This window comes from Molossus molossus, unplaced genomic scaffold, assembly GCF_014108415.1.
Source record: "Molossus molossus isolate mMolMol1 unplaced genomic scaffold, mMolMol1.p scaffold_m16_p_1, whole genome shotgun sequence".
Lineage (NCBI taxonomy): Eukaryota > Metazoa > Chordata > Mammalia > Chiroptera > Molossidae > Molossus > Molossus molossus.
This window is the reverse complement of record NW_023425344.1, coordinates 31,004,750-31,016,414: the sequence shown is the minus strand read 5'-3', so window position 1 is coordinate 31,016,414 and position 11,665 is coordinate 31,004,750. Positions and strand designations below refer to the sequence as shown.

Genomic DNA, 11,665 nt, shown 5'->3' with positions numbered 1-11,665 from the left:
AATAGGATTAGTTCACAATGTGAGGAGCCCCTGGTTTTATCAGAGTGAGCCGTGTCCTGTCCCACAGCCTTCCTGGGGACAAGGTCGGGTGTGGATACCCCAAGCAAAATTACAGCAAAACAACGTCCCTAAGGAAAAGTTACCTGTGAATTATATCAAATGATTTTCACATTCAACGTTCTTCCCCTTAAAATAAGCACCGTGTTCATACTGCCCTTATAGTGTAAGGTGCCTTCTAATACTACCATGAGGAAACCGCAACCTGAAATACATTCCCATAAATTCAGTACGTCATCTGCATTTAGAAGGTTTTGTATGTTTATGGCATCACTAACCTAAAGCTCCCATTTCAGTGACACAGAGCCACTCATTTTAATGAAGAAAGAAAGATCTTCCTAACCTGGATAATTTCACTAGTAGGCTAATAAAAATTGTTGGAAAATATGAAACATTTTACCATTTGGGTTTTTATAATTGAATTTATTAGAGTGACAGTGGTTAATAAAATCATATGGGTTTCAAGTGTACAATTTTATAACATCTGCATACTGCATTGTGTGCTCACCACCCAAAGTCGTCTCCTTCTGCCACCATTTATGTCCCCCTCACTCTCTCCCACCTCCCCCCGCCTCCTGCCCCCCCCACCTCCCCCGGCCCCCTGCCCTCTCCCACCTCCCCCGCCCCCTCGCCCTCTCCCACCTCCCCCACCTCCCTCCACCCCCCCTCGCCCTCTGGCAATCACTATATTGTCTGTGTCCATGAGGTTTATTTATTTATTTATTTATTTTTACTGAATCCCTTCACCTTTTTCACCCAGACCCTCAACTCTCCCTCTGACAGCTGTCAGTCTGTTCTCTGTATCTAGGATTCTGTTTCTTTTTTGTTTGTTAGTTTATTTTGTTTGATTTCATGTGTAAGTGAAATCATAGGGTTCTCGCCTTTCGCTGACTGGCTTATTTCACTTAGCATAATACTTTCCAGGTCCATCCATGCTGTTACAAAAGGTAAGATTTCCTGCTCTGGCCGGTTTGGCTCAGCAATTACAGCATTGGCCCTTGGACTGAAGAGTCTTGGGTTCAATTCCCAGTCAAGGGCACATACCTGGGTTGCAGGTTCAACCCCTGTCAGGGTCTTGTGGGAGGCAACCAATTGGTGTATCTCTCTCACATTGATGTTTCTCTCTCTCTCCCTCCATCCCTTCCACCCTATCTAAAAATCAATGGAAAACTATCCTCAAGTGAGGATTAACAACAGCAAAAAAAAAAAAAAAGGTTCCCTTCTTTTTCACAGCCGAGTAGTATTCCATTATGTAACTGTACCACAGCTTTTTGATCCACTCATCCACTGATAGGCACTTGAGCTACTTCCAAATCCTGGCTATTGTAAATAATGCTGAAATGAACATAGAGGTGCATATATTCTTTTGAATTAGTGCTGTAGGTTTCTTAGGTTATTCCCAGAAATGGAATTGCTGGGTCATAAGGCGGTACATTCAGTTTTTATTTCAAGTTTAAACTATGTAACTAGCAATTCAAATAAGAATTCTCTGTCAGGATAATTTCGTTAATAACTAATATTTAATTGCAATTTTAAAATAGCCATGTACATATAAAAATATGTTAACAGTTTGTTCCTTGATAGTTTAATATGCCTGTAAATTCTTAATTTTCCTGAACACATACTCAGTAAACTTTCTAGGTTATGCAAAGGTAAACTGATCCAATGAAATTTATTGCATTCCTAATTGTGATTGTATATATTTTCAGGAAACTTTTTAGTTGCCTCATTTTAGGCAGGAAATTTTCTATGGACTTAAGGTTATCTGGCAAATTCTCCACCAAGAGAAGGAGCTAATAATAACATCAATAAAGAGTAGAGAGGTGGGGAAAATAAGAGGTAACAGTCTATCTATTTGAACAACTAAGAGTACAATTTGTTGACTTTGGAATGAATAACCATTTTAAAGCAAATTCACTATATTAAATCTTCCTATGCAGATGATAAAATAAATTCACAGGCCATGAGACCACAGGGTGGGAAGGTGCTCTGTCCCAAGCAATAGTGGAAATCAGCCCGATATCAGAGGAGGCCTTGGATCGTCACGCACTGACTCTATCAGATTGTTGGGCCATTTTCTCTAGTCCCTGAACTCCCAGCAGTTACATCTGCCCCCCACAGTACTTACCTTTCGTTTTTATTTTAGGATATTTCATCTGCTTTCTGTCATTTTTTGTTCGCTTATGACACAGCTCCCTTCCTGCTAGAATGCAGGTGATCTGAGACAGTGGCTCTATCTCCCTATTTCTCATACAGTCCTAGACAATAAGGTACCGGTAATTTTTCCATTTTACAAATGAAAACACTGAGACACAGTGAAGTTAAGTAAGTGGCTCAAAGTCAATCAGTTTATAAGTAATAGCCAGGAAACTAACCCAGACACTATGACTCTAAAATCCGTGCTAAATCGCCTTCTGGTCTCAAAGTTTCTCGCGTGTAAAGGGAGAGATGTTTGTCATCTAGTATTTCTATTTGTGCTTTACAGTCGTCCCTCGTTTATCGCGGTTAATCCGTTCCAGACTCTAGCGGTAGCACCCGGCGCTGAAGGATTCCTGGGGTGCTCGAATTCGTAGGCCTACAGTCCATACGTACAGTAATTTTAATTTTAATTGTAATACAGGGATGTAAAATTGACTCAGACAACTGAGCACGTGCTGTAACATTTTCACTGTCTCAATCAACTTTTTAATATATTTGAAAAAAACACGATAGAGTGAAGCTGCAAAAGTCAAAGCACAAAGTGGCGCGGGACGCCTGTACATTATTTAGGTTCTCATGATGTAGCACAAACTACTGACCGTTACAATGCCCTCTATAGGGTATGTGCAGTATTACACAATCACTTTTCCCCAGTAGATTTTTCTGGAAAGTGTGGTATTTTTTCCTGAGAAAAGTAGGCATTCTAGGTAGGTGTCATAAAGAATGTAGAGTTCCTAAAGCAGACCTCCGTGGTTCTGATCTGGACTCTGCTATGATTATCAGGCCTTGGACAGTGTTGGACATTTTTGCTTTGGTTTCTTCCTTTGTGAAACAGGCATGAGAGTAGTCCCTACCTCAGGTGGTAAAGGTTAAATGATACAATTCATAAAGCACTGAGACACATGTCATGCTCAATAAATGTTGCCAATTATTTGAATAACTACCTTTCAAAATATATAACTATTGTTTGTTTGTTTCTTTGTTTTTCAAAATAATCATGGTTTTAAGATGTTGGAACTCTAATTCTTTCTGAACACAACAAAGCATTAATCAGACGAGTCTCCTCTGTGTTCCGGTAGCATGGCAGGTTGTGGTGAGCATCTCCTGGGAAATCTGAGGTGATTTGACATAAACTTGGCTGCCTCGTCTTTCTAAACTGAAGGTGTCCCTGAGTCGCTCTCTCTCCTAAGATCCTTCAAGGCTCCCACTTGCCTGTGGTATATATCCAACCGCCATGGTGTTCAAAATCTCTGATCTGATCCTGCTTATCTCTCCACTCTCCGTTCTTGGAATTCTCTGTCTAGTTTCCAGAAGGTTGCTTGTTCTTTCACGTCTGTGGGTGCGTCTCTGCCTTTCTAGGAGTTCTGTACTTTGCCGTAGAAGCCCTTCCCCTCGTTTCCAGCCCTCCGTCCTCCCTCCCGCCGGCCAGTCTTCACTCAGATCCCATTCATCTCACGGCTCAGGCCCAGCGTCATCACCTCCAGGATGCGAGTGCCCTTTGTCCCGGCTGCCAGCACGCTCTGGATGGACTTGCCCTATCCCTGTAATTCGGTGTTGATGGATGGGTTCATCTTCCCTACGTGACTGTGAGCTTTTGGAAAGCAGGAAAGATAACGTGCTTCTTTTATAAAGCACCATGACATCACGGGTAGTTGCTGTCATGAGTCCATGAGAAAAAGTGGCTCGTTGAATCAGAGCTGCATGTTATTCATCATGGTACCCCCGTCCCCTAGCACAGAGCCTGGCCCATCCGGGGTGTGCAACACATGCTTGCTGAACGGGACGATGTCTGCACATCTGCCACAGGACGGCCTTTTCACCCTGGGATTGTAAATAATAATATTATCAGCTACGTAGCTTCCAGAGAGAAGTTCAAAGACATGTACTGCGTGTCAACAAATATGTGGGGATGTGATTTGCGTCAGCATCGCTGAATGCCGTAGTGCAGTGAGGTGCACAATGTCTGCCTCGTGGTAAACCATTTGTAGCCAGTGAACTTGATTGATGGGAGCATGCTGCTAAGGAAGGGAAGGCTGCAGATGTGAGCTTTCAGAATTCTTCAGCATTATTCAGCCTAATAGATACAAACTGCTCCCCAAAGGGGTGGCAACTGAAAGTACAGCTACTAGAGAAACCTGACAAACTAGATGGTTATCAGTGGGGGTAGTTCTGCCCTCTAGAGGACACTGTGAAATTGTGTGCATGCGTGTTTGGCCTCAGTGTTTGGGGCTGGGGCAGGTGTTCTGTGGGCATTCACTTGGAGAGATCCTACAATACATGGGACAGTCCCCACATCAAGACTTGATGTCCATTGGCATGACTTTGGAATGTCCCCCACTCCTTTTGGTGTTAAAACCTAATCCCATTTTCCTTATAATATAATATTTGCACTGCCTTAATATACACTGAATTTTCCAGATCAAAAGAGGATCAAACTTTGCTCTGTTTGTAAAAGCCACATTAACAGCAGCAATGCAACTGTGGTGTTGGAGTTGCCGGTCTGGCACACCTGCGTCGGCCTGGGTCTGGAACTGTCACACGCCAGTGGTTCTGTGTGAGAGGTTTGCATCTGAATCCTTTGTGTAGCTCTCCAAGCCATTATATTGTGAAGTCAATCACTTCCCCTTTCTTTCTCCAGACTGTTTACCACAGGACATTGTCTTGATTTTTTACATTATATGTGTAGTATGAGTAATAGTATCTATGAATTTCACGTTAGGACAGACAGTTCAAGGGATGTCACAAAACAATTGTTCTAAGGAGAGCTCACTGGGTCCAACAGAGTGACCATCACTGCCTTGGAGAGAGGAGCTGAGCCTCCCGCTCTGCTCTCCAGTGGATTCCGTGCACGGAGGCATCAAAGCCTCGAAGCAGGTGCTCCCTGCGTGTTTGAATCTGCTCGTGCACACAGTTCCAGTGCTGACTCCCTGTGGGACCTTGGGCAAGTTGCTCTACTTCTCTGTGCCTGCTTCCAAATCTGTAAAATAGAAATTTAATAACTCCCTCTTGACTTTTTTTGGAGGATAAAATGAGTTAGTGCAGGTAAATATTTACAATAGTCTGGCTCCTAAGAGTCTACGTAAAGATTAACCTAAAAATATGAAAGGAGGCATACCTAACAAACATGAATGAAACCAGTCTGATGACACAGGAATGTGTCCCAAAGCATGCTCTCAAATATTCATCCTTTTCTGTTCAGGCTTCTCTGTTTCTCCTTCCTTCCTTCCTTCCTTCCTTCCTTCCTTCCTTCCTTCCTTCCTTCCTTCCTCCCTCCCTCCCTTCCTCCCTCCCTCCCTTCATCCTCCCTTTCTTTCTTTGGTTCTTTAATTATGTGGGCCAATTTGGGGTACTGGAAGCAGGAGGAAGCAGGAGACTGGAAGGCAGAGCTCCTTGGCTGTTAGACCGGGCAAAGGCCCAGTATCTTTAAACTTGTTTCAGAGAGGCGGGCCAAATGACTCTCAGGTCAGAATTTTACCTCTAACTAGCTGTATTAAAAAGAGCTGCTAAGAGTGACCTATGGTAGTATGAATTCATATAAACCTGGATTCCCAAACAACACCCCAGGGGCCAGGCAGGTAACAGAGCAGGCAGATGGGCCAGGTGGGGAGAACGCCGTGGCCCCGTGGCCGTGCAGGAGCCTCGGGGCCACATCTTCTATGGGCAACAAGAAGCCAGAAATCCAGACTCTCATGAGAAATAGTCCACACATCTGAGGGTGGCAAGCAGCTCACAGGCTGATACTCCAAAAAAATTCACTTCCTTTACTGCTTTCATGAGCCCCATGCAGGAAATAGCTTTTTAATGTAATTCAAAACCAATGTGAGATCATTTTTCTTTGCATTTCAAATATGAAGTGTTGAGTAAATGTATTTCCTTTTATTGAATAGCAGAGTATCATTAAGGAGATAAAATGAAGCACTCTGATAAACTTTCAAATAGATTTCACAAAAACATTTATTTATTCTAACCCAGCAGGATATATGCCCAAATATGTAGTCATCAGACACAGAATTCAGTGGCATTTGTGATATGTAGTATTAGATGATTATAACAAGTAGCTGGACTTTGAGCTCCACAGTTAATATTAACATAAAAAATTACAGTGTGACTACTAAATAATTAGTACCGTCAATGTGGCAAATCCATTAAATTATAAATCTTTACATTTGTACATAACTCATTTTACATATAAATGTCTTAAGACCCAACTGGCCAGTTTCCATTTAAACACAAAATATTGCTGAACAAAAAGTCTGCAATAAATATTCCCTCGGGTGGGTGGGGGAAATACTTTTATGTATGATCTGTGTTACAATGAATATCTGAGTAAATATTTAAAACTAAACTCCTCCTGTTATTGAAATTTTATATTCTGAAAAAGCTTTTATATTTTAAACAAGATTTAGTTAGTAAGATTAAAGGTAACTGTTTCTGATGATGCTAATATTATTCATGGTTAGATTGCTCCCCAGATCATAAATAGGTTGTTACTGTCCCCTCAGTTTACTTAGTAGTTAATTCTTTTAAGTGAACCTTCGATAATTACAATCAGGTATTTTCCTTTGCTTATTTATGTATAAATGTGTACTATAACTCACTAAACAACTTATAATGAAAAAAGAATATGTAGACCTTTTCTAAACAGTACAACCAAGTTGTCTAATAAAACATCTTCAGCCCGTTTGCAACTTTAAGGTTGAACTGCTGTATATTTTGAATAAAACTAGCATAAACTGAAATGTAACGGTCACCATGTTTTCAAAGCCAGAAAGCAGTTATCTAACACAGTCATTCTGTTATTGCAGGCAGGAACCTTAAGACTAGAAAGCATTATATTTCCCTAGCACTTTCCTCCACAGCAGTGCCGGGTTCAAGGGGAATGTCCTCAGAAATATCGGTGGCAATGGCAGCAGCGGTCCACCTGTCTGCATTGTACCACAGGGTGGATTTATGTCCGTGGCCTGTCAACTGGAACTGAAGTCTGGACAGGTCTTCCCGGGCAGTGGGGGCTCCTGCTGGAGCGGGTAAGCAAAGTACTGGGGTGACACCAGGAAACCAGATGGCTGGGTGAGGTGGATTGGGTGGCCTGTGGTGTAAGGTGGGGGCGGCGAGGGTACCAGGCAGCCTGGCTCTGCTCTGGCAAAGGAGAACCTTCGGATGGAGCCCCCTGTGGAGCTGGAGCTGGTGGCTGTGCTGGACTGTCTGGAAGGTGCTCTGAGGTTCGTCGAGGTCAGTATCATGGGCAGGGTCTCTGTCTGATAGCTGCGGAGTGAGAATCGGATTGGCTGCTGGGAGGGCTCCTTGGGTCTCAAGCAGGTGCAACAATAAATAGCCACTAAAGAGCCCAGGATGATGAAGGCAATGAAGATGGAGCCGACAATTAGGAAGGGAACGTAGACAGGCTCTAAAAGGAAAAAAAAAAAGACATGAACAGATGCTGGGACAGGGGTCTCCCAAACTGCGGACAGATCAGGGGTGGGAGGTGGGCAGCTCAGTGCTACCACTGGTCAGCCCAGCTTCTTCCTGGTAGGAGCTTGTTACTGGTAACTTCTAATATGCACAGCGTGATAAGGGAATATTCTTGCTCCTAACGGGGAAGAAGGAAACTGATACTGTAGCCTCTGTTAGCAATTAGCCATCATACTGCACATCTGGAAGTCAGAAGGAACAGACTCTGTCCTGTTCAGGCACTGAGGAAAGGAAATGGTAAGTTTTTCTTGGTTACTGTAACTCAGGGTTTAAATCCGGGTGTTAGTAGTTTTATCACGGTGGGGCATTAGGGCTTTGACCCATATCTGAGGCTGAAAATCCATCTCCCATCCCAGAATCTCCCATCTAAACAAAGAGAAGTAGGCCTGTTAAATGAGACCCTCGGGAACTCACCGGACTATGGGAAGAACAGTATGAAGAAATCCATAGTGGGCCCCAATTAACTGTGTCTCCTAATGCATCACAAATGGTCATCTCTGGACATTTCCAGAAACAATTTAAGATGCCTACTCCAGCTGCCACACATCTGCCTCTAGATTCCCACTTGAGGTCTGGGAAGGGCAGGCTGAACCTTAGATCGTGACGCAATTCTTGGTGTTGGTGGCCCAGACTTTGTGTGAGAGCCTCCCCAGACAGAGCAAACCCCAATTTCTTTGTCCACAAGGCAGACATGAAATGCCCCACGCCAGAAGCACCCCCTGGGTAGTTCTCCCACTGTCCCCCCTGACTGATGGAGCCCCCTTGCATGCACCCTCCAGCTCAGAGGCAGAAGAAGGAAAACCTGCATTGGTGACGGCCCAACGATGCCTGGCACTTTTTTTTTTTTTTACTATCTGATGCAAGTCTCATGGAGACCCTGTGAGGTGGGCACGATAAGCTCTATTTTCCAGATATGGAAACATATCAGAGAGTTTTTGACATTCTCAAAGACGGTGAGTGACAGGGAACTATCAACCCCCACTTCTGCGGGCTCCTAGGTGTAAGCTCTTCAGTGGACCACCCATCCGGCCATGTTCAGTAACATCCAGTGGAAAGCAGAGCGAAGATGGCTCAGTAACCGCGCCCTGAGCTAGGATGCACTCCTGTAATCCACAACCTAGCTCTGAGAGTAACGTGCCCGTTTTAGAGTTGAGAAGAGGCCCAGAGCAGTTAAGTAACTTGCCCAAAGTTACACTGCTGGATAGCAACAAGGCCACAGTCCGTGAGAATTTGCCAGGGCCCAGCCTCAGTGAGCGCGGAGACTGTGCCCTCTCTGAGCAGAGCGAGCGGGTCTGGAAAGGGTCCCCTATAAGCTGGTCACTTACACTCTACAGAGAGCAACAGGGTCCCCACGGTGAGAAGTCTTTATTTCTCTAACAGGCCAGGACTACCTAGAGTTTCCTACTTTCCACTGATTATCTTTTCTCCAGTAGCCACTTTCCAGATCCTCTAGACTGGGTATTCTGACCTCCCAAGTTAAATGTGTTGAAAGTCTAATGGAGTTCTAAGGAAGAGCAGACTCCTTTCCTCTGAGTTATTCATCCGTGTCTTGGCGGGGCAGGAGGGGGTAGCTCCAGCATCTTTAATTCTCTCTCCAGCCTCTCCTCGCCTTGCCGGGGACCTTCCCTCGCGGCTTCAGACCTCTGCGCAGTTCTGGGGTCACACGCTCTCAGCTCGCCGGTTCCTCCGGTTTCCCGGCCGTAAAACCGTCGCCTGGAGCTCTAAAGGGTTTCCCTGATGTTCTGACTCAGGTGGAGAGCTTTTTTCTGTCTTTCTTTCTTTTTTAACGTGTAAAGTTTCTCTGCTGGGGTCGTGATTTATTCCACTCTGAAGTGAGCGGAAATTTGACCCGTGTTTTCCGACGTGAGAATAGGGGGCGGGGAAGCCCCTGCGACCCTGGTTTCTAAATCTCCACCTCGAGAACTTGGGCATTTCTGAAAGGCGTGACAATAGGGGGTGGGCTGGAGGGGCTAATTCGATGCAGAGAAATGAAAGGAAGTCGGAAGAATGGAACAGCGGTTTAGAAATGCTACCAAAAGACCACAAAAGAAAAAAAGTGGCTGAAGTCCCTTAGCCCCTCAGGACTACAGCTGAGCGTGCCCCAAGAGTTGCGTTCCCCGCGCCACAGGCACTTCCCGAAGCTCCCGGAGTGATGAGGGCACGCCGTGGGGCGCCCTCACCACCCCGAAAACCCAAGTACAGCCGGGTGCCGCCCCCAAATCCCTTCTCGGCAACGTCCCTAGCGCCCAGGAGTTCCAGCGGTCTTCCCCAAAGCCACCCGGTGCGAGCCTCGCAGTCCTCCCCGTCCTCCGCAAACTTTCCCTTGACCCTTCCAGCGAAGACCGCGAGTGGCGGGAGCTGGGACTGCAAAGGAATAGGGCCCCTGACCTGAAACGCGACCACCCACTCCTCCCTGGCCCCTCCACCTCGCCGCGTCCCCGTCGCGCAGCCCCGGGAAGACCCGGGCGGTCGGGCTGGTGGCGGGCCCTGGGGGCCGCACTTACGAGCCGTGATGCCCGGATGCTCCAGCTCGCCGCGGTCGTTGGTGCAGCCGCCCTGCTCCAGCCTGGCGTCGGCCGCGGCGCAGCAGTAGCGCAGCGCACAGGAGCCGCAGCAGATGGTGGCATCCAGCGTGTCGAAGTCCTCCGGGCACTGGAAGCCCTCGTGGTAGTTGCCCTGAACGTCCACCCAACCGTGGCAATACTCTCCGGACTGCTGGGCGGCCGCCGGGCCCCAGCGCGGCCAGCCCAGGAGGAGGCAGAGCGCCAGCAGCGCCCCCATCGCCGCGGGCGCCGGGGCAGCCGGGACGGGGACGCGGCTGGGGAGCGAAGGGCTCAGCCGGGCTTGGGGCGCACCGAGGTTCCGCCTGCCCCGGGCGCGGCGCGGGCCGCTCCCCAGGTGGCCAAGGCCACTCCCGCGTGCGTTAGAAGGGGCCTCGGAGACGGCGGGGGCTGCGCTGCGGCATCGGCAGGCCGGGGCCAGGCATGGTGCGCGGGGGCAAGTGGGCTGGGGCCCGAGGGAGGCACCGGGCGAAGGTGCTACTGGGGCTGCTGCTGCTGCTGCTGCTGCACTTTGCCCGGCTCATAATGCTCCCGCTGCGAGGGGCGCGTGGAACCCTTGGCCACCTCCCTCTCCACTCCTCAAGGGAGCCATCGCGCCCGGGGCCGGCAACTCCAGGGCCGCACAGCACCCGGACTTGTGACCGTCGCCGGGTCCAGAGCGGAGCCCAAAGGAAGGAAAATTTGAGAGCCCTAGGTGTGGATCGCGGGACAAGTGGCCCCTCGGCACCCGCCCTTTTCTGTCACGGGAACAGGAGTCAGCCTGGCCGCGGCCAAGCACTGATGGCCTCCCGGTTGCTGACAGCTCTGCCTGCAAGGCGTCCTTTAAAAAGGAAGAGGGAGGGGGAGACAGCGAGGGTGAGGAAAGAGTCCGCCCTCCTGGGTCGCGCCGCCGGAGCTAATCACCGCGGTCGCTGCGTGGGTCCCCGGTCCTCGGCGCTTCCTGGTTCGAGCGCCCTCCTCCGCCTTCCCGGGGCCACCCCCGCCCACCTCGCTCCCCAAGACTAGACTCTAACCCTGAGGAGTCCGGACCCTCCCCCCACACACCCCAACTCTCGCTCAGCTCAGAAAAGTCCACAAAATAAAGGAGAGGGCTACCTGGTTCTGCGTCTACCCACGCTGGGTGCGCGGGTGGAGACACGGGTTTCGCTTTTTATTATGGATATAATGAAACAACGATCGCAGTGGCTGAGTTCTGTCAAATCTCCTGTCGCATGTTGCACGCATCGGGACTCCTTCCTAGGACACCTGTTCTACGGATTCTGGATGAATAGCATGGTTTTTAGGGGCTGCCAACATGTGCACTGAGTTTTCCACCTAAGTTTCTACTTTTTTTTTTTTTTCCTAGGCGAGCCGGCACATTTTCTCAAATACACACACAC

The 11,665-nt window shown here is 47.9% G+C and overlaps 1 protein-coding gene across 1 annotated transcript; it reads right to left on the bottom strand.

The window, feature by feature from the left end:
- Positions 1 to 7,172: 7,172 nt before the first annotated feature.
- On the bottom strand, positions 7,173 to 10,557 carry SHISA3 (shisa family member 3). The gene is made up of 2 exons (XM_036245966.1): positions 10,230 to 10,557; positions 7,173 to 7,660 (listed from the first exon to the last, which is right to left on the bottom strand). Exons 1-2 carry the CDS (start codon positions 10,504 to 10,506, stop codon positions 7,221 to 7,223), a joined length of 717 nt encoding a protein of 238 aa, XP_036101859.1. The 5' UTR covers positions 10,507 to 10,557; the 3' UTR covers positions 7,173 to 7,220.
- Positions 10,558 to 11,665: the final 1,108 nt, after the last annotated feature.